At 35.7% G+C, this 24,228-nt stretch overlaps 1 protein-coding gene and 1 long non-coding RNA gene across 14 annotated transcripts in view; one reads left to right on the top strand and one right to left on the bottom strand.

Annotated features, from left to right (window-relative positions):
* The window catches only part of R3HDM1 (R3H domain containing 1), a 160,630-nt gene that overhangs the window by 126,377 nt on the left and 10,025 nt on the right, over positions 1-24,228 (top strand). For 10 of the 11 annotated variants that reach the window (XM_037020742.2, XM_073241375.1, XM_037020746.2 and 7 more), the window contains 3 exons: positions 3,531-3,634; positions 5,724-5,896; positions 20,507-20,651. In XM_037020742.2, coding sequence (XP_036876637.2) covers positions 3,531-3,634; positions 5,724-5,896; positions 20,507-20,651 — 422 coding nt within the window. The remainder of the gene's footprint in view (positions 1-3,530; positions 3,635-5,723; positions 5,897-20,506; positions 20,652-24,228) is intronic. The other variant, XM_037020752.2, reaches the window with a different exon arrangement.
* LOC140850473 (uncharacterized) overlaps positions 1-24,228 on the bottom strand; it is a 112,391-nt gene that overhangs the window by 46,456 nt on the left and 41,707 nt on the right. The window lies entirely within an intron of this gene.

Consider the following 24,228-nt stretch of genomic DNA (forward strand, 5'->3'; position numbering starts at 1 on the left):
ATTATTTGGGGAATATTTTCAGCCATTATTTCTTGGAATATATTTTCTGCCCCTTTCTTTCTTCTCTGATAATCCCATTACACATGTATTGGTTTGTTTAATGACTCCCACATTTCTAAGGGTTTTTTTTTTCCATATTCTCTTTCTTTAGCTTTCAAAATCTCTATCAATATCTTCAAGTTCACTTACTCTTTTCTTCTGCCAGTTCACATCTGTTTTTGATCCTAGTGTTGATTCTAGTGAGTTTTTTGTTTTAGCTGTTTTCAACTCCGTAATTCCATTTTGTTTTTTATAATTTGTCTCTTTATTAATACTCTCTGTTTGTTAATGTGACATTGTCACTATTTCTTCTTTATTTCCTTGATGATGTTTTCCCTTGGTTCTGTGAATGATTTATAATGGCTACTTTTGGGTCTTTTCTGATAAATTTTGAAACATCTGTTTTTGGGTTATACTTCCCTGTTTCTTTGTATGCCTTGTAAATTTTTTTAATTGGACATTTTAGGTAATATATTGCAGCAACTCTAGGCACTTGTTATTGTTCACTTGTTTGTGTAAGTGATTGACTGAATTCTTTTAGTAGTCTATCTAATGCCCTCATCCCACCCCACCCCCCACATCAAATGTACAGTCTGTGATGTTCCTCAAAGCCAGGAAAGCTGTGGGTCTTCTTAAAGTCATCCTAGAATGAATGACAGTGGTTTTGGTAGGACTCTCTGCCTCTCTCCCTAACAACACCCAACTGTTAAACTCCACCAACTGATTGCTCTACTGTTTTAAACAATGCCCCAGCATATAAACTGCTCAACAAAGTAATCCAATCAAAAGCTGCCTCTTTTGAAGGAAAAGTTTCTGGGGTCTGTGTTTGATTCTTTTATTCTGACCTCAGAAATGTCCTTCCAGCTGTCTTTTTACCTGGTTCTGTTTCACAGTTGGTGGCCTTAATGTTTAGTCTGAATCCAGTTATCTTTACTACAACCTCCACTGTTCTAGAGAGCACCTGTTTCCCCCTCTGTAGCAATTGAAAACAATTCTTTTGGGAAGACAGTAGGCGCTGTTTGTTTTATGGTCTGTTTTCTCCCCAGAATAATCTCTGAGCCAGAGCTCCAGAACTGGAGATGTGGACAGTTGTAAGCTTCTCTTAGAGTGACACCCTCCACTGTGAACTGAACCCTTGGTAGAGGTTGAGGGCACACATTTCCTCTTCACTGAGTTACTAAACTGATACATTCAACAGGTCCACTAACACAGCCTGATGATAGCACTTTCATGCTAGTGGGTCAGTTAGAATATATATGGCCTTTCTCAAAAACAGATATTCTTCCAGGAGCACCAGAGATATCTTTGTGTTTAACAATAGCTGCCCCTAAAGTTCTTAAGCCAAAGGCATCTTTTATGTAAAACATGTAGTGTAGACCCTTGAATTTTATTCAAGTACTTGAAAAATTGAAAAATTCATTTTTAAGGAAAATGTTAGGCATTATTACAGGTATTTCTGCATTCTACTTATTTATCTAATGGGAACTAAACCTCTCTTCAGGCAAGATTTCTACCCTAGCCCCCTCAGTTTCCTAGTGAAATATGAACTGTGTCTGATAATCTTATATCAAAAGACTGGATTCTGCTATAATTAACTACATGCTTTAAATTCATTACAGAGTACAGTTATGATATATCTGTAATCCAGGACCTGCCAGAGACTCAAATGCTTACTTCCTTTATCATCCTGACAAAGTTGTATAATCCTGTGGGTTCACCATTTGCCTTTGCTACCAAGAATCTCCCTGTGATTTACAGTCCCAGTGGGTACTGACTTGCTTTCATGTTTCACAAATTAAGACATCTCATTTTAATTGTCTCTTTGATTATTAGTGAAGTTGTCTTAAACTGTATTATTCCCACAGGTAGCTAATACTTAACATAATGTATTTTGATATAATTAACATAAACTTCAGAAAGTACTATTTTGACATTTTGTCATATAAATGTTAGAATGCCCAAAATCACTTCTATGAAATGTTCTCTGTACACCCCTTTTTTACCCTGTTACTGAACCACTCTGAGTTACTGCCACTGAAAAATAATAAAACTTTATTAATTCTTATTATTAATTGGAGAATTGTCAGGCTGAATTAGAGAATCTTTTTTTTTTACTTTTTCTTACATTTTAAATAACACATAAATGTAAGAAGTGTACTAAACCCCCATTTACCCGTCACTTAGTTTCTGTAATTATTAACTAATAGCTAATCTGTTTTCATTAAACTTTTATTCATCCTCCTCCCATATTATTTAGAGATAAATCCAGACATCATACTGTTACATTCATGAGTATTTCAGTATCCCAAATAGGGTTTTTATAAACCCACATAACTATAATACTATTTCATATCTTTAAAATTTTAAGTAAATTTCTTAATTATATCAAATATCCAGTTGGCATTTGTATTTCCAGCTACCCCACAAATACTGCTTTTGTTTTTATGCGTTTGTCTTGTAGAAGGTCCCATAGTCTGGATTTCACTGATTGTATTACCCTGGTGTTACCCTGTCCCCTGTATTCTCTGTAATTAAGTAGTTGAATCTAACAGTATTTTTAATGCAGTTACATGAGATGTGAGTGCATAAAATTGTTAAAGCTAGTTTTGGAAATAATAGTATGTAAAGAAAATTACTTAAATGATGAAAAAAGAATGGCAACTAATATTGTTTTATATATAAATTACGGTTTCTGATTACTTGAGAATTATCAGAAAGAAGTGTTGCACTAAGATTTTAAACTATTCTCTTGAATTTGCTAAACAAATATTTGAAGATGTATTATGACAAATCCCTTGTTAGTCTGAGTCTCAAAGACCACTGTTGAAAAATACAATAGTTTTACACTAACAGCCTTTTTTTTCAGTATTTATGTTAAATATGTTAGAATCATGTTCTATTGTTTCCTTTATTCTTAGATAGTACATTTTTTTCAGCAATACATTTTTTTTCAGCGATAAAATATTTTTTTTGAGGCTCATCATGGTCAAATTTTTTTTTTTTTTTAGGAGAGCAAGGTACAGGCTTTTATTTAGAAATAAAGTGAGAGAATAGAGCTCCTGGCTCACACCAGGAGGGGACAAGAGAGCCCCATCATGGTCAAATTTAATATTCTTCTAAAATATAGCTTAGTGAGATTCAAATAAACTACCTGTTAATTATGTAAACTTAGTTGTTTTACTTTTTTTAAATGATGATTTGAACAATACAAAGGTCATATTTTAGAATAAGTTATGAAAGAGAGTGATGAAATTAGGAATGTTTTTCCAGGTTTTAAAAAATCAGTGTTATTTTCATAAACATAAAGTGATTTCTATCCAAAAGGTAATTATGACTCAACAGAGAGAAGAGATTCTACCTTTCCTGCTAACCAATTGAAAAATAACTTTGTTTTAAATAACTTTGTAACTATTCATTCAAAGTATTTTTACTGTCATCTCCATCTCATTGTGCTGTGATTTTGTGTGTGTTTGATATTTCTTCCCCCATAGCTCATCAGTAGGTTACTTGCAACATCCAGGATCAGAACAAGTACAGTTTCCTCGAACTACTTCACCATGCAATTCCCAGCAGCTTCAAAGCCACCAGTGTGCAGGTATGAATAGATAATTGAATCAGAGGTAATGGTTTGTCCATTTGAGAAATAATTAAGTTCTTTAGGCATTTCTAGAAAAGGGTTTCATCTTGCTACATGCTGAAATGCCCAGGATATTTAGGGTGCCACACAAGTCAGAGTCAACAGGTCTGACCCACTTCCTTTTCTCCTACTATTACCACCATACTGCCATCCGTTTCTCCTCCTCAGGCTCTGCTTTCTTCCCTGTCTCAGAAAGATTGATGTTTGTTCTCTGGGATCCTTTCCTAGGTACTCTCTCATTCCTCCTCAAGCTCTTCCTAGGTAATCCAGCCACCTCCTAGGTTTCAGCTACTGCTTCTTGCCACTACCTCCCAAATCTTACTTCTGCATTGACAAGACCATATAGCCATCTATCTACTGAACATCCCTACCTAGGTGTGTCAAAGTCACTTTAAGTTTAATATCCCTCCCTCTTCTTACATCCTTACTTCACATTCTATCTAGGGACCAACACAAATTTCAAAGTCATAATTAACTCACTTCTGTTCTACCCTTTCAGACTCAGTAGCCTAACCATTTCTTCAAATCTGCTGCTTTCTTTCCTTTCCACAGCTGTGATTTTTGTTCACTTATTTTTATGTCTCATTTGCAGTAATCTCAAGTGCTTTGCTCATTTCATGTTTCCCTTATTCCCAACTTTCCTCCTTTCCAACACACACACACATTCAAGAATTATTGTCCTGAAACAGAAGTCTCTTCATGACATTCCTCTGAATAAAAAATTTAACATGGATTCTCCATCTAAATTCCCTAGCCAGTAAGCCCCCTATTTATACTTATATGCTCAAGTCAAACAGAGGTTTGGTTCTAGAGTGTACTATACTTTTTCATGCCAAAGATACTTTTGTACCTGTTCTTCCCTGTGCCCGGAATGCCTGTCCACCACATTCTGCTGAAATCGTGCTCATCCTTAAAGCTCAAAAATCACCTCTCCTACAAAGGCTCCCTGGTCCTTAAGACAGATTGTTGCTTCTTTTTCTCTGCTTTTATGGTGTCTTAAACATCCTTTGTTATAAATATAATGCCATGTTATTATAATGACTTGTTAACATAAGTAATCTGATAAACAGAGAATAAATTCTTATCAAATAAATCACTGTTAATTGCTGCATCCAGCATGGGCTGCTGGGGCTGAGGAGAACTTCTAGGTGTTTCTAGCAGTCAGTCCTTGTTCTGCCTAGCCAGTCAGGTTGGTTCTATTTCTAGGGAATCAGAAACTACCATTATGGCTGCTGCAGTGCAAACTACGGCCCTTGGAGGCCAGGCACGGGATCCTACCTTGCCTTACACTGAAGTGGTAAATGGCAGGCAAAGTACAGCCCTAATACCAGTAGTAGTGCAGAACTGGTAAGAGAAGTAAATCAGACAAGAAGACAGATATAATAGCCCACTTACCTCTACTCAGATCTAAAGTCTGATGAAGAAAAGTCAGCAGAGTGCATACATGTGACCTTCACAACTCTTTGAAGTCAGCCAAGGAGGTCTTCCTAAGCCTCCTTTTTTAGATGAGAAAATACAATAAAAGAATTTAAACAATTTTGCCAGAGTTACAGGATATTTCATGGTACTAAAATTATTCTTTCTGATTTCCACATCCCAGACTTTTTTCACTGCATGAAACTGAAACACTGAAAAAATGACTTTTTAGTATATGTCAGAATGTCTGTAGGATATTAATTTTTCCCAGAGTTTTATTTGGTTTATTTAGAATAATGCCTGTTTTTATATTAGTTCATTTTTTTTGAAGTTCAGTAATTCATAGATCATATCTCAGTTTTTCTATTCTCTCATAGGTCCTGTTGCTGGTAATTGGACTTTCCTAAAAATTACAGACCTATTATTTTTAGGATAAGTGAGATGTTTAGGTCTACAGAGTCCATTTTAATGCCTTTTTAAGCACAACTTGTAGCATACAAACTAGAGCTTAAGTCAGACTTGCATATATAATAGTAAAATTTTGTACAGAAGTGTAAAGTTATTGCCATTATCTTAATGTTTAAAGATACCAGCTAGTTGCTAACTGCAGGGCCTTAATTATGATTTCCAGCCGTGCCACCCCCACCACCGAGTGGAGGAATGGTGATGATGCAGCTCAGTGTACCAAACAATCCACAGTCTCGTGCCCACTCACCCCCTCAGTGGAAACAAAACAAATACTACTGTGATCACCAGAGAGGACAAAAGTGTGTGGAATTTACCAATGTAGACAATATTGTTCAGGTAAGTTTCTCATTTTATTATAATGTGAAAACTTTCAACATTTTAGTCACATAAGATTTAATCTATATGGCTTGACAAGAAATTTGAAATCTTCTCAAACAGGTTTAGTAAAGAATTTTGAACACTCTATATCCTGACAGTTTCTGTCAACATTTAAGTATTCTTTCCCAACTTTTTCATATTCAAAATATTTTTAATTTAAAAAATCAGATCACACTAGATCTAAAGTCTGATGAAGAAAAAGAGTTGAACTGCTATCCTACCTTTCCCATATGAACTTTTTTAATGTAACCAGAAAGTTGATGAAGGAATGCTCTTCATCATAGAAGAAATACAGATAAATGTAAAATGTAAAAAATGTAACTAATAATAATAAGCAATGGTAGATTTTAAAATCACCACTTGAAACCCTAGTAAGATAATGAATCAAACAGTTAACAGAAGATGCCAAGAACATTAGGAAAAGTTTTATGAAGAGCTTTAAGATGGATAGGTAAGGCAGACAGTATTTGAAGCAACTGATCAATTGTAGCATCACTAAAAGTTTGATCAACCAAACATTATTTGCCTCTATATATGTGGTATAGAAAGAAGTTCACAGCATCACCTATATAATGTACTCTTTTGTTAAAAAGAAAAAATAAACTGGAATTTAAGTGTCTAAGTCTAGCTATTGATTTACACAACATACAGAAAGGAAATAAACAACTTACATGATACCACAGAATATTTTACTGAACGAATTGGCCCTATTTCTTTAACAAATAAATAGCATTTTTGAACAAGAGAATATTTAAATATGTTAATTTGTTAGTATGATACTGCTGGGTTTTTTTTTTAATCTTGTCTGTTAGGTAGAAATGCTTACATACTAAAATATTTGCAAGTGAAGTGCTGTGATATCTGAGATTTGCTTCAAATACTTAAGGGAGCAAAAGAGGGGAGATCACAAAGCTTGATGGGTACATGGAAGTTCATTATACTCATATCTACAATTTTATATACTTTAAAGTATTAAGAGGTTTTTAAATGTTTAAGATAAAAAGTATTCTCAATGCACATGATAAAATCAGGAGAATATAAAGGACAAGGGTCATTTACAGGCTAGCTCATAAAATATAAATGGCCATTGGACATTTAACATGAACATATAAAAATGTTTTTTGTCTATGTAATTGGGAAAATTTAGGAAAAATAATAATTTTCAGTTTTGACAGACATATCCAGTTACAAACTCTTTTCTACACTTGGTAGTACCATAAATTAATACAAGTCATTTTGGAGTGCAGTTTAGCAACATTTTTCAAAATGTAGCAAGTGCATAGCCTTTGATCCACAAATTCACTTCTAGGACTTTTTCCAGTAAAAATTATGGAACAAGCATACAAAAAATAAATGTACAGGATATTTATTTCTTCCCTGCTGTAACATTGAAAAACTGGAAATAGTCTTGATGTTCATCAGTAAGTAACTGATTAAACAAAATACTGTGCAATTTAGGAAACATTCTCAAGTGTATGTACTAAAAAGTATGGTTTTGCACCTACTACCCAGATAGTAGATTCTAAATACCATTCTCCACTAATAGCACCTAGGGCTTCTTAGTGAAATGACTGTTTCAAGGGTTCATTCATGGAAATTAAAAGATGCTCCTGTGCCAGAAAGTATTAAAGTACTTAAGAATGATGGAGATGTGTCAGAGGATACAGGATTAGGCTCAAAGGCTTTGGGCATAAACTAAGAATTGAATGATTGCCCATAGGATAAAATGGGAGTCCATTACTTCATATTGATATGAACGAGTAAATAGAAGAAAAAGTGAAGCTCGTCTTCACAAGAAAATGTGAACTAATAAATATAAAAGGAATGATGGAGTTAGAAAATCACCACTTCAAGAAACCACCAGGCAAGAATCACCACCAGAGAAGAGAGGGTTCTGGGAAGATGGCAGGGTAGGAAGCACCAAAAATCTAGCTCCCCACCTAGAAATAATTACACTAGCAGAATCTGTTTGATGTAACTATTTTGGAACTCTAGAATTTCCATATATTGAAGGCTTGCACTTGCCAGGGAAAAGCTTGTGCAATAAGTTGTGGTTAATTTCAGTCCATTTCAGCTCTTAGCACAATAGCAGCTGCCCATCACTACCCCCAGCCCCATGCCGGCCAGCTGTGTACATGTTCCTGGAATAGCCTGCAGGAGCCCAGGTGGGCAAAAAGGACACTGTGCCCCAAATACAGAGGATTTGTGTTCTCCTGATGGATTTCTGCTTCTGATCCCAGAGTTGTAGACAAAGTGGTGGTAGCCATTGGTGTTGCATGTCCTCACATTGTTGCCACCCTCTCTCTCTCCAGTTTTCAGGGGATTTAAAGTACTAGTGCCCTGTTTTTTCTCCTTTCATTTTTCTCTTTGCACCCCTTTTGGGAGCCATACATTAAGGTGTAGGATGGTCAAAAGCAACTGAATACATGGGAAAAAATAGAAAGTGACTGCACATGCCCAGGGAAAGGCACAGGCTTAGCAAAGTCCTGAGAGGACCTTAAGGTTATACCTCAGGCTGATCCTCAACACAGAGACAGCCCACAGCAATTAGTAAACAACAAAAACAAACAAACGAACCCTAGAACAACTGGATACTCTGATTTCCACACTTACCACATTAGTAGGCTCAAATGTCCAGTTTTCAACAACAAAAAATCGTAAGACATACAAAGAAACAAGTATGTCCCATTCAAGTAAAAAGTAAATAAATCAACAAACAGTCCCTGAAAAAAGACCTTATGGCAGACCTAGACAAAGACTTACACAGGTGTCTTAAAATGCTCAAAGAACTGTAGGAATATATGGAGAAAGACAAGAAAAAATATATGAATAAAATGGAAATACTAATAGAAAAACTTAGAAGAAACCAAACAATCCTGGTGCTGAAAATACAATAACTGAAATGAAAAAACTCACTGGAGGGATTCACTGGCAGATTTGAGCAGGCAGAAGAAAGAATGAGAATGTGAAGATAAAATAGTAGAAATCAAGTCTGAAGAACAGACAGAAAAAGAATGAAGAAAAGTGAAGAGAGCCTAAGACACCTGTGGAACACCATCAAGTGGACTAACACATATGTAGTGGGTGTCCCAGAAGGAGGTGGAGAGAGGGAATATTAGAATAAGTAATGACTGAAAACTTCGCAAATTTGATAAAAGACATGAATACAAATGTCAAGTAGCTTGACAAACTTCAAGTAAAGTGAACTCAGAGATCCAAAGACAAAGACAGAATATTAAAAGCAACAAGAGAAAAATAGCTCATCACATTAAAGGGATCCTCAGAAATATTACCAGCCGATTTCTATTCAGAAACTTCAGAGGCCAGAAGCAGCAGGCAAATATATTCAGAGTGCTAAAAGAACAAAAAAAAACCTGTCAAGCAAGAATCCTGTATCTGGCAAAGCTGTTCTTCCCAAGTAACAGAGAACTTAAGAATTCCCAGATAGACAAAAACTGAGACCTGCCCTGGAAGAAAATCTCAAAGGAGTCCTGCAGACTGAAATGAAAAGACACTACACAGTAACACAAAGCTAAGAGAGTAATGCACTCAAAGATTCGTTAGATTATGTTTTGGGTCACACAGTGTCTAAAGATGTAATTTTATGACTGCAGCAACTAAAAGTGGTGGGGAAAGAGCTGTAAAGGAGCAAGTTTTTGTGTTATTGAAGTTAAGCTGCTATATAACATTAGGATATTAAGAGTAATTAATCCCCAAGGCAACCACAAAGAAAAAACTATGGAGTGTGAACAAAATAAAATGAGAAAGGAATTTAAACATTTTACTACAAAAAAAAAAAACTAAAGACAGTAATGCAAGAAATGAGGAACAAAAAATCCATAAGGCATATAAAAAAACCAATAAAATGACAAAAGTAAGTCCTCTATTAGTAATTACTTTAAATATAATGGATCAAACTCTCCAATCAAAAGACAGATTGTCAGAATGGATTAAAGACACATAATCTAATTATATGCTTGCTTTAGATCCAAAGACACAAATAGATTTAAAGTGAAAGAATAGAAAAAGTTTTTTTTTATTTTGATATCATTAATGTGCAATTACTTGAACATTATGGTTACTAGACTCCCCCCATTATCAAGTCCCCCCCACATACCCCATTGCAGTCACTGTCCATCAGCATAGTAAGATGCTATAGAATCATTGCTTGTCTTCTCTGTATATACTGCCTTTCCCATGTCTCCCCCTACATTATGTGTGCTAATCGTAATGCCCCATTTTCCACCTTATCCCTACCTTCCCACCCACCCTCCCCAGTCCCTTTTACTTTGGTAACTGTTAGTACATTCTTGGGTTCTATGAGTCGGCTGCTGTTTTGTTCCTTCAGTTTTTCCTTTGTTCTTATATTCCACAGGTAAGTGAAATCACTTGATATGTGTCTTTCTCTGCCTGGCTTATTTCACTGAACATAATACTCTCTAGCTCCGTCCATGTTGTTGCAAATGGTAGGATTTGTTTTCTTCTTATGGCTGAATAATATTCCATTGTATATCTCTACCACATCTTCTTTATCCATTCATCTATTGATGAACACTTACGTTGCTTCCATTTCTTGGCTATTATAAATAGTGCTGCAATAAGCATAGGGGTGCATCTGTCTTTTTCAAACTGGGCTACTGCATTCTTAGAGTAAATTCCAAGGAGTGGAATTCCTGGGTCAAACGGTATTTCTATTTTGAGCTTTTTGAGGAACCTCCATACTGCTTTCCACAATGGTTGAACTAATTTGCATTCCCACCAGCAGTGTAGAAGGGTTCCCCTTTTTCCACAACCTCACCAACATTTGTTGTTTGTCTTTTGGATGGTGGCGATCCTTACTGGTGTGAGGTGGTATCTCATTGTAGTTTTAATTTGCATTTCTCTGATGACAAGCAATGTGGAGCATCTTTTCATGTGTCTGTTGGCCTTCTGAATTTCTTCTTTGGAGAACTGTCTATTCAGCTCCTCTGCCCATTTTTTAATTGGATTATTTGCTTTTTGTTTGTTGAGGTGCATGAGCTCTTTACATATTTTGGATGTCTACCCTTTATCGGATTTGTCACTTACGAATATATTCTCCCAAACTGTAGGGTACGTTTTTGTTTTATTGATGGTGTCCTTTGCTGTACAGAAGCTTTTCAGCTTGATACAGTCCCACTTTTCATTTTTGCTTTTGTTTCCCTTGCCTGGGGAGATGTGTTCAGGAAGAAGTCGCTTGTGTTTATGTCCAAGAGATTTTTGCCTCTGTTTTTTTCTAAGAGTTTTATGGTTTCATGACACACATTCAGGTCTTTGATCCATTTCGAATTTACTTTTATGTAAGGGGTTAGACAGTGATCCAGTTTCATTCTCTTACATGTAGCTGTCCAGTTTTGCCAGCACCATCTGTGGAAGAAACGGTCATTTCCCCATTGTATGTCCATGGCTCCTTTATAATACATTAATTGACCATATATGTTTGGGTTAATATCTGGGGTCTCTATTCTGTTCCACTGGTCTGTGGCTCTGTTCTTGTGCCAGTACCAAATTGTCTTGATTACTCTGGCTTTGTAGTAGAGCTTGAACTTGGGGAGTGAGATCCCCCCCCTACAATTTATTCTTCCTTCTCAGTGTTGCTTTGGCTATTTGGAGTCTTTAGTGTTTCCGTATGAATTTTTGAACTATTTGTTCTAGTTCGTTGAAGAATGTTGTTGGTAGTTTGATAGGGATTGCATCAAATCTGTGTATTACTTTGGGCAGGATGGCCATTTTGATGATATTAATTCTTCCTAGCCAAAAGCATGGATGAGTTTCCATTTGTTAGTGTCCTCTTTAAGTTCTCCTAAAAGAGTGTCTTATAGTTTTCAGGGTATAGGTCTTTCACTTCCTTGGAAAGGTTTATTCCTAAGTATTTTGTTCTTTTTGATGCAATTTTGAATGGAATTGTTTTCCTGACTTCTCTTTCTATTAGTTCATTGTTAGTGTATAGGAAAGCCACAGATTTCTGTGTATTAATTTTGTATCCTGCAACTTTGCTGTGTTCCGATCAGTCCTAGTAGTTTTGGAGTGGAGTCTTTAGGATTTTTTATGTACAATATCATGTCATTTGCAAATAGTGACAGTTTGACCTCTTCTTTACCAATTTGGATTCCTTGTATTTCTTTGTTTTGTCTAATTGCCATGGCTAGGACCTCCAGTACTATGTTGAATAACAGTGGGGAGAGTGGGTATCCCTGTATTGGTCCCAATCTCAGAGGAAAAGCTTTCTGCTTTTCACTATTCAGTATGATGTTGGCTGTGGGTTTATCATATATGGCCTTTATTATGTTGAGGTACCTGCCCTCTATACCCATTTTGTTGAGAGTTTTTATCATGAATGGATGTTGAATTTTGTCGAATGTTTTTTCAGTATCTATGGAGATGATCATGTGGTTTTTGTCCTTTTTGTTGATGTGGTGGATGATGTTGGTGGATTTTTGGATGTTGTACCATCCTTGCATCCCTAGGATGAATCCCACTTGGTCATGGTTTATCATCATTTTGATGTATTTTTGAATTTGATTTGCTAATATTTTGTTGAGTATTTTTGCATCTACATTCATCAGGGATATTGGTCTGTAATTTTCTTTTTTGGTGGGGTCTTTGCCTGGTTTTGGTATTAGGGTGATGTTGGCTTCACAGAATGAGTTTGGGAGTATTGCCTCCTCTTCTATTTTTTGGAAAACTTTAAGGAGAATGGGTATTATATCTTCCCTGTATGTCTGATAAAATTCTGAGGTAAATCCATCTGTCCTGGGGGTTTTCTTCTTGGGTAGTTTTTTGATTACCGCTTCAATTTCTTTGCTGGTAATTGGTTTGTTTAGATTTTGTGTTTCTTCCTTTGTCAGTCTTGGAAGGTTGTATTTTTCTAGGAAGTTGTCCATTTCTTCTAAGTTTTCCAGCTTGTTAGCATATAGGTTTTCATAGTGTTCTCTAATAATTCTTTGTATTTCTGTTGGGTCCGTCGTAATGTTTCCTTTCTCATTTCTGATTCTGTTGATGTGTGTTGATTCTCTTTTTCTCTTAATAAGTCTGGCTAGATGCTTATCTATTTTGTTTATTTTCTCAAAGAAACAGCTCTTGGTTTCACTGATTTTTTTCTAATCTTGTATTCTTCTCAATTTTGTTTATTTCTTCTCTGATCTTTATTATGTCACTCCTTCTGCTGACTTTAGGCCTCATTTGTTCTTCTTTTTCCAATTTTGATAATTGTGACATTAGACTATTCATTTTGGTTTGTTCTTCCTTCTTTAAATATGCCTGGATTGCTATATACTTTCCTCTGAAGACTGCTTTTGCTGTGTCTCATAGAAGTTGGGGCTTTGTGTTCTTGTTGTCATTTATTTCCATCAGGGTAGAATTTAAGATGGAAATTCAATCATTAAGAAATTCCATATCTGAAATGAAACATACAATGCAGGGATTTAAAAGCAGATTAGGTGTAGTAGAAGAGATAGTAAGTGAAATAGAAATTAGAGAGGAGGAATACAAAGAAGCTGAGGCACAGAGAGAAAAAAGGATCTCTAAGAATGAAAGAATATTGAGAGAAAAATGTGTGACCAATCCAAATGGAACAATATTTACATTATAGGGGTACCAGAAGAAGCAGAGAAAAAGAGATAGAAAGTGTCTTTTAGGAAGTAATTGCTGAAAACTTCCCCAATCTGGAGGAGATAGTCTCTCAAGCCATGGGAGGTACACAGATCTCCCAACACAAGGGACCCAAGGAAGACAACATCAAGACATATAATAATTAAAATGGCAAAGATCAAGGACAAAGACAGACGTTTAAAAGTAGTTGAGAGAGAAAAAATATCACATACAAAGGAAAACCCATCAGGCTGCCATCAGATTTCTCAACAGAAACCTTACAGGCCAGAATGGAGTGGCATGATGTATTTAATGCAATGAAGCAGAAGGGCCTTGAACCAAGAATACTCTACCCAGCAAGGTTATCACTTAAATTTGAAGGAGGAATTAAACAATTTTCAGATAAGCAAAAGCTGTGAGAATTTACCTCCCACAAACGACCTCTACAGTGCATTTTGGAGGGACTGCTATAGATGAAAGTGTTCCTAAGGCAAAATAGATATCACCAGGGGAAATAAAACCACCGCAAAGAAGAATTAATTACTAAACACATGCAAAATCAAATCAAATACCCCCAAAGTCAATCAAGGAATAGACAAAGAGTGCAGAATATGATACATAACATACGAAGAATGGAGGAGAAAGATAACGGGAAAAAAAGAACCTTTAGGTGGTGTTTGTAATAGCATACAAAGTGAGTTAAATTAGATTGTTAGATAGTAAGGGATTACCCTTGAACCTTTGGTAACCACAAATCTAAAGCCTGCAATGGCAATGAGTACATACTTGTCAATAATCACGCTAAATGTAAAAGGCCTGAATACACCAATCAGAAGACATAGAATCACTGAATGTATAAAAAACAGAACCTGTCAATATGCTGCCTACAAGAGACTCACTCAAACCCAAAGATATACACAGACCTGAAGTAAAGAAATGAAAAAGATATATCATGCAACTAATAGGGAGAAGAAAACAGGAGTTCCAGTACTTGTGTGAGACAAAGAATACTTCAAAACAAACAAAGTCACAAGAGACAAAGAAGGACATTACATAATGATAAAGGGATCAGACAAGAGGATATAACTATTATAAATATCTATGCACACAACACAGGATCACCTACATATGTGAAACAAATATTAACAGAATTAAAGGGGGAAATAGAATGCAATGCATTCATTTTAGGAGACTTCAACACTCCGCTCACTCCAAAGTATAGATAAGCCAGACAGTACATAAAGTACATAAAGAGACAGAGGCACTGAACAATGTAATAGAACAGATGAACATAATGAACATCTACAGAATACTTCATCCAAAAGGAACAGGATACACATTCTTCTCAAGGGCACATGAAGGACAACATTTTCAAGAGTAGATCATATACTAGGCTACATAAAGAGCCTCAGTAAATTCAGAAAGATTGAAATTGTGCCAACCAGTTTCTCACATCACAAAGGTATGAAACTAGAAAGAAATTACACAAAGAAAATGAAAAAGCCCACAAACACATGGAGTCTTAATAACATGCTCCTAAATAATCAATGGATCATTGAACAAATAAAAACAGAGATCAAGCAATATATGGAGACAAATGACAACAATAATGCAACACCGCGAAATCTGTGGGACACAGTGAAGGCCATGCTAAGGGAAGTAAGTGTATTGCCATATAGGCCTACTTCAGGAAAAAAGAACAATCCCAAATAAACAGTCTAAACTCCCAATTAATGAAATTAGAAAAGGAATAACATATGAGACCCAATGTCAGTAGAGGGAGGGACATAATAAAGATTAGAGCATAAATAAATAAAATGGAGAAGAATAAAACAATAGAAAGAATCAATGAAATTGGAGCTGGTTCTTTGAGAAAATAAACAAAATAGATAAAGCCCTAGCCAGACTTATCAAGAAAAAAAGAGAGTCTACACACATAAGCGGAATCAGAAATGAGAAAGGAAAAATCACTACAGACACCACAGAAATAAAAAAATTATGAGAGAATGCTATGAAAATTATATGCTAACAAACTGGATAACCTAGAAGAAATGGACAACTTTCTAGAAAAATAAAACCTTCCAAGGCTGACCCAGAAAGAAACAGAAAATCTGAACAGACCAATTACCAGAAATGAAATTGTATTGGTAATCAGAAAACTACCTATGAAACCAAACCCCTGGAGCAGATGGTCTCACTGCTGGATTTTATCAAACATTTAGTGAAGACCTATAATACCCATCCTGCTTAAAGTTTTCCAAAAAGTAGAAGAAGAGGGAATACTCCCAAACTCATTCCACAAGGCCAACATCACTCTAATACTGAAACCAGGCAAACACACCACAAAAAAAGAAAATTACAGAACAATGTCCTTGATAAACATTGATGCAAAAATACTCAACAAAATATTAGCAAACCGAATTCAAAAATACATCAAAAAGATCATCCATCATGATCAAATGGGATTCATCCCAGAAATTCAAGAATGATACAATATTCAAAAATTAATCAACATCATACACCAGATCAACAAAAAGGAAAAAAACTACATGATCTTCTCAATAGATTCTGAAAAAACATTTGACAAAATTCAACATCCATTCATGATAAAAGCTCTCAACAAAATCGGTATAGAGCGGAAGTACCTCAACTTAATAAAGGCCATATATGACAAACCCACAGCCAACATCATACTTAACAGCGAGAAGCTGAAAGCTTTTCCTTTAATATTGGGAACAAGACAAGGATGCCCACTCTCTCCACTTTAATTCAACATAGTTCTGTAGGTCCTAGCCACGGCAGTCATACAACACAAAGAAATAAAGGGAATCCAGGTTGGTAAAGAACTTAAACTGTCACTATTTGCAGATGACATGATATTATACATTAAAAAAAACCTAAAGAATCCACTCCAAAACTACTAGATCTAATATCTGAATTCATCAAAGTTATGGGCTATAAAATTAATACTCAGAAATCTGTTGCACTCTATACACTATGAACTAGCAGGAAGAGAAATCAGGATAACAATGAAATTAAAGAAGATACCAATAAATGGAAACACATCCCATGCTCATAGATAGGAGGAATTAATATAATCAAAATGGCCATCCTGCCTAAAGCAATCTGAAGATTCAGTGCAACCCGTATCAAAATACCAACAGCATTCTTCAATGGACTAGAGCAAATAGTTCTAAAATTCATATGGAACCACAAAATACCCCGAATAGCCAAAGCAATCCTAAGAAGGAGGAATAAAGTCAGGGGGATTGCACTCCCTGACTTAAAGCTCTGCTGCAAAGCCAGGGTAATCAAGACAACTTGGTACTGGCACAAGAACACACCCGTAGACCAATGGAACAGACTAGAAAGCCCAGGTATGAACCCAAGCATATATGGTCAATTAATATACAATAAAGGAGCCATGGATATACAATGGGGGAATGACAGCCTCTTCAACAGCTGGTGTTAGAAAACTGGACAGCTTCATGTAAGAGAATGAAAGTGTTTTGTTGTCTAACCCTATACACAAAAGTAAACTCGAAATGGATCAAAGACCTTTATGTAAGTCATGAAACCATAAAACTCTTAGAAAAAAACATAGGCAATGATCTCTTGGACAGAAACATAAGCAACTTCTTCATGAACATATCTCCCCAGGCAAGGGAATCAAAAGCAAAAATGAACAAGTAGGACTATGTTAAACTTAAAAACTGTACAGCAATGGACACCATCAGGATAACAAAAAGACATCCTGCAGTATGAGAGAATATATTCATAAATGACATCCGATAAGTGGTTGACATCCAAATTATATAAAAATCTCATGCACCTTAACAAACAAAAAGCAAATGAGCCAATTAAAAATTGGGCAGAGGAGCTGGACACTTCTCAAAAGAAGCAATTCAGATGGCCAACAGGCATATGAGAAGATGCTCCACATTGCTAATTATCAGAGAAATGCAAATTAAAACCACAATGAGATATCACCTCACACCAGTTAGGATGGCCAACATCCAAAAGACAAACAACAAATCTTGGCGTGGATGTGGAGAAAGGGGAACCCTCCTACACTGCTGGTGGGAATGTAAACTAGTTCAACCATTGTGGAAAGCAGTATGGAGGTTCCTCAAAAAAGTAAAAATAGAAATCCCATTTGACCCTGGAATTCCACTCCTTAGAATTTATCCAAACAATACAACTTGTCAGATTCAAAAACACATATGCAACCCTATGTTAATCGCAGCACTTTTTACAATAGCCAAGATATGGAAGCAACCTAAGTGTCCATCAGTAGATGAATGGATAAAGAAGACATGGTACATATACACAATGGAATACTATTCGGCCATAGAAAGAAACAAATCCTACCATTTGCAACAACATGGATGGAGCTGGAGGACATTATGTTCAGTGAAATAAGCCAGGAGGAGAAAGACAAATGCCAAATGATTTCCCTCATTTGTGGAGTATAACAATGAAGCTAAACTGAAGGAACAAAATGGCAGCAGACTCAGAGACTCCAAGAATGAACTAGTGGTTACCAAGGGCGAGGGGTGTGGAAGGGTGTGTGGGGAGGGAGGGAGAAGGGGATTGAAGGGTATTACATTTAGTACATATGGTATGGGGGATCACGGGGAGAACAGTGTAGCACAGATAAGGCACATAGTGGATCTGTTGCATTTTCCTACACGGATTGTCCATGACTGCATTGGGTATGGGTGTGACTTGATAATATGGGTAAATGTAGTAACTACATTGTTTTTTCATGTGAATCCCTCATAAGAGTGTATATCAATCATACCTTAATAAAAAATTTTAAAGAAACAATACTTGCAATAGAAATACCATTTGACCCAAGAATTCCACTCCTAGGAATTTACCGTAAGAATGCAGGAGCCCAGTTTTAAAAAGACGTGCACCCCTATGTTTATCACAGCACTATTTACAGTAGCCAAGAAATGGAAACAACCTAAGTGTCCATCCGTAGATGAATGAATAAAACAGATGTGGTACATATTCACAATGGAATATGACTCAGCCATAAGAAGAAAACAAATTGACAGAGGTAGTGGGTATTATGCTTAGTGAAATAAGCCATTCAGAAAAAGATAAGTATCAAATGATTTCACTCATCTGTGGAGTATAACAAGGAAAAAACTGAAGGAACAAAACAGCATTAGACTCACAGAACCCAAGAATGGACTAACAGTTACCAAAGGGAATGGGACTAGGGAGGATGGGTGGTTGGTTAGGGAGAGATAAGGGGGAGAAGGGGAGCACAATAATGTAGGGGGTGACACGGTGAAGGCAGTACAGCACAGAGAAGACAAGTAGTGATTCTATACTCTGATGGTATGTTGTGGGGTGTAATAGGGGAAGTCTCATAACCGTAATTTTCTCATGTAACTGTATATTAATGATACCAAAATAAAAAAAGAGAAAGAAGAAATAGACTTTTGATCAAAAAGTTTACAAGATACAAGGGACATTATGTAATTTTTAAAGTTTTTGTAAATTAAGAAGATGTAATAGTTATAAACGTGTACCTAATGACAGACCATAAAAATACACAAAGCAAACCCTGTCACAACTGAAGATAAAAATAAAGTTCTACAATAATAGTTGAAAACTTCAATATCCCACTCTTGATGGATAGAACAAGACAGAAGATAAGTAAATAAAAAGACAAACATAATAAACCAACTAGATCTAACAATCATATAGAGAACACTGCCTGATAGCACAGCATATGCATTCTTCTCAGATGCACATGGAACATTTTCTTGGATAGACCATATGTTGAGCCACATATTAAGTTGCAAAGATTTTAGTTTAAAAGGTTAATATCATTCAAAGTATTTCTCCACCAACACTGAATTGGAGGCTAGCTCAGAGCAATAAGACAAGACAATAATAAAAGCATCCAAATTGGTTGAAGTAAAATTCTCTCCGTTGATAATATGATCTCCTCACAAAGACACTTACAACTAGAAAGGAAAAAATAGTTACTAACAATGGAGGAAATTGGCAAGTACCACCTTAGCCAAAAAATCAAAATAAGACCACTACTCTGATGACAAACGGACAACAGGCAAATCCATATTGAGGGACATTCTTCAGAGAAACTGATCTTCAAAATGACCTTGAGAAGCTGATATTCAAAAATGTCAAAATCATGAAAGAAAAGACAGACTGTGGCTCTATTCCAGATTAAAGAAGATTAGAGTCATGACAACTAAATGCAACACTTGAGTAGACTGGATTCTAAACTAGAAGGAGAAGCTTTTCTTTTCTTTTTCTTTTTGCCATGACATACATTAGTGGGACAGTTAGCAAATTTTGAATAAATTCTGTGGATTATATAATTCTGTTAATTGCCTGATTTTGATAATTCTACAGTGATATATGAAAAAGTCATTTTTAGGAAATAGACACTAGTTATTTGGGGATAGACGAATATTTTGAGCAACTCATTCTCAAATAGGTAAGAAGAAAATAATTACATATATACAGAGAAAATACAATAAAATATTAACATTTGGGAAATCAGAATTTTTTTGTACTACTTTTGCAACTCTTCTTTAGTGATGAATTATTTAAAAATGAAATGTTAAACAGTTAACGTGACAAAAGGAGTGATGTAGATATATATATTCCTTCATGCAAAATACTGTTATTGTCAAGGTACAAAACAAAATTCAAAAATAGGAAGATCTATTTCCATTTTCATAAAATATAGGTGGATAAATGCATATGCACGGAAACCATCTATCACTGCTATCTTTGGGAGTTGGAAATTATAGATTCCTATAAGGTTTTAATTTTTTAAGAACAAGTACATATTGTAATAATGTAACAAGTACATCTTTATAATCAGAAAGAATAAAATTTTTGTCCAAAAGGAAATTTTTCAGAGCCTGACTAAAATGCTGATCCATTTTCTTGGTGTAATTGCAGCACAGCCCTCAACTCAGTAGTCCAATTATTTCACCAGCTCAGTCGCCAACACCAGCTCAGCTGTCCACCTTGAAATCTGTCCGTCCATCTGGACCACCACTTTCCATCATACCCCAGTTTTCTAGAACTTTTGTCCCTGGCCAAGGTAAGTATGCGCAAAACTAGTCACAGCCTCAGGGACTTCGGGGTTTACCTCGGTGCTTCTGCTTTCTGTTTCTGCAGGGCTACATTTTTACCTCTCCTCCAGGTATATTTGTTTATTACTGTATGTTGTTATTTATTATTACATATTATTATTACATACTCTCCAAACTTTAATGTGTCATCGCTAATAATTACTAATTTAGTAACTATTTATATTCAGTAATTAACTTACATGATAGAATTTAAAAGCCTTTAACATAATAATACTAGGCTCAATTTCTTTATTATAGTAATATGTTATTACAGTTCAAATTTCTATATTAGGGATATATATATATATATCAATTTATTTTTAAACTAATTCAACAAACAATTGTTGAGGACTTACTGTACCCCAATATACAAAGATGAATAAGGTCAGTCATCCTCACTGATCCTCAGTCTAGTTGGGAGGAACAGACTTGCAACCAGATGATTATAAAATAATATGAAACCATTAATTTTATTTCCTGGAATTTATTCTAGGGGTAATGTACACAAAGATTTATGCACAGAAGGGTTTACCCTGCTGAAAAAAATTCAAAACGACCTTAATGTCCATCATCAGTAAGGATTAGATTACAGTGTAGCCATATAAGGAATACTATGCAGTTACCTAAATATCACTCTTTAAAGAATCATTAAAAGAGGAAATATTCACAGTACAGCAAGTGATTTTAGAAAGTTACATGGACATTTCAAAAAGGATATACAGGTGTCCAATAAGTCTGTGGTAATGTGTTCAGCATCATTAGAGAAAGAAATTAGACTGTGAATGAAGTATCACTTTGCCCCCAATCAGATGGCTATAATCAGAAAGATTAACAATACTGAATATCAGTGAAGATACAGAGCAAATCAAATTCTCACACACTGCTGTGGGAGTATAAAATAATAAAGCCATTTCGGAAAAGGATTTGGCAGTGTCTTAACAGAGTTCATCACTACCTTAAAATGCAGCTGTTCCACTCCTAGGTATTTACCCAAGAGAAATGAAAACATATCTGTACAGACTTGTACAAGAGCATTTACAACAACCTTATTTTGTTATAATAGCCTGAACTGGACATGACCTAAAGTCCACCAACAGGAGACTGGATAAACAAATTGAAGTATATCCTTATAGAGTAATACTACTCAACAGTAAAAAGGAGCAAATCAAACTACTGACAATGTAACAACATGGATGAATCTCAGAGTCATTATGTTAAGTAAAAACAAACCAGACACAAAAAGAAGACATACTATATGATTCTACATATATGAAATCCAACTGTAAAGCAAGCTAAACTGTGATATTAGAAATCAGATAGTGTTGATGGTATGGAATTGACTGGAAAGGAACTTGAGGGAACTTTTCAGGGGAGGCAAATGTACATCTTTTTTGAGTCACAGCTAAATGGACTATTATTAGGATTCATCAAACCCATTCTGAGAAGGAAGAATAAAGCTGGGGGGTTTATGCTCCCCGACTTCAAGCTCTACTACAAAGCCACAGCATTCAAGACAATTTGGTACTGGCAAAAGAACAGACTCATAGACCAATGGAACAGACTAGAGAGCCCTGATATAAACCCAACCATATATGGTCAATTAATATGTGATAAAGGAGCCATGAATATACAATGAGGAAATGACAGCCTCTTCAACAGCTGGTGTTGGCGAAACTGGATACCTACATGCAAGAGAATGAAACTGGATTTATGTTTAACCCCATACACAAAAGTAAACTCGAAATGGATCAAAGACTTCAGTGTAAGTCATGAAACCATAAAACTCTTAGAAGACAATGTAGGCAAAAATCTCCTGAATATAAGCATGAGCAACTTCTTCCTGAACATATCTCCTCAAGCAAGGGAAACAAAAGCAAAAATGAACTCATGGGACTACATCAAACTAAAAAGTTACTGTACAGCAAAGCACATCATGAACAGAACAAGAAGGCATCCTAAGTATGGGAGAATATATTTGTAAATGACATATCTGACAAGGGGTTAACATCCAAAATATGTAAAGAACTTACAGGCCTCAACACCCAAAAAGCAAATAACCTGATTAACAAGTGGGCAGAGGATATGAAGAGACAGTTCTCCAAAGAAGAAATTCACATGGCCAACAGACACACGAAAAGATGCTCCACATCAGTAATCATCAGGGAAATGCAAATTAAAACCACAATGAGATATCACCTCACACCAGTAAGGATGGCCAGCATCGAAAAGACTAAAAACAACACATGCTGGCAAGGATGCGGAGAAATGGAAACCCTCCTACACTGCTGGTGGGAATGTAAGCTAGTTCAGCCATTGTAGAAAGCAATATGAAGGTTCCTCAAAAAACTAAAAATAGAAATACCATTTGATCCGGGAATTCCACTCCTTGGAATTTACCCAAAGAATACAACTTCTCAGATTCAAAAAGACATATGCATCCCAATGTTTATTGCAGCACTATTTACAGTAGCCAAGATATGGAAGCAACCTGTGTCCATCAGTAGATGAATGGATAAAGATGTACATATACACATGGAATACTATTAAGCCATAGAAAAGAAAGAAATCCTACCATTTGCAACAACATGGATGGAGCTGGAGGACATTATGCTCAGTGAAATAAGCCAGGTGGAGAAAGACAAGTGCCAAATGATTTCATTCATTTGTGGAGTATAACAATGAAGCAAAACTGAAGGAATAAAATAGCAGCAGACTCAACACTGAACTAGTGGTTACCAAAGGGAAGGGTTGTGGGAGTGCAGGTGGGGAGGAAGAAGAAAGTGGATTGAGGGGTATTATGGTGTGGGGGATCACGGGGAGAACAGTATAGTACAGAGAAGGCTCAGAGTGAATCTGTGGCATCTTGCTGCACTGATGGACAGTGACTGCATTAGAGTATGGGTGGGGACTTGATAGTATGGGTAAATGTAGTAACCACATTGTTTCTTCATGTGAAACTTTTATAAGTGTATATCAATAATACCTTAATAAAAAAATTTTTTTAATTCATCAAATCCAACACTAGAGATGCACATTTTATATTAATCATATCTCAGTTTTTAAAAATAATGATACACACATATCCACATGTGTGAGCACACACTTGCAGAACAAAAACTGAAAAGGTGCACAATCACACCAAAATGTGAGAAGTGATGGAATTACCAGGGTATTTTTTGTTTTCTCTTTTGTAATTCTCTATTTCCAAATTTTCTACAAGGGCTCTTACTTTAATAATCTACAAAAATAAAGCATATTACAAAAAATACTTTGAAACTGTGGGTTGAAGAAATGTGGCAATATAGTAATAATGCATGTTCTACTATGAATGCCACAGGAAGAGTGTGTACCATGGCCAGTGAGGAGTCATCTTTGGTTACTGCTGACTCTCATATCTTCTCCATATTTGGAAAGATTACTGCTGCCAAGTCCTAATCTTACCTCTGACATCTTTATACCTGTTTTTTATGCATCTTCACATTTCACAGTCATTCCTGGTCTTAGTGCTAAGCTTTCATGTCATATCTGCCCTTCAGCTAGTGCTTG

This window comes from Manis javanica, chromosome 7, assembly GCF_040802235.1.
Source record: "Manis javanica isolate MJ-LG chromosome 7, MJ_LKY, whole genome shotgun sequence".
Classification (NCBI taxonomy): domain Eukaryota; kingdom Metazoa; phylum Chordata; class Mammalia; order Pholidota; family Manidae; genus Manis; species Manis javanica.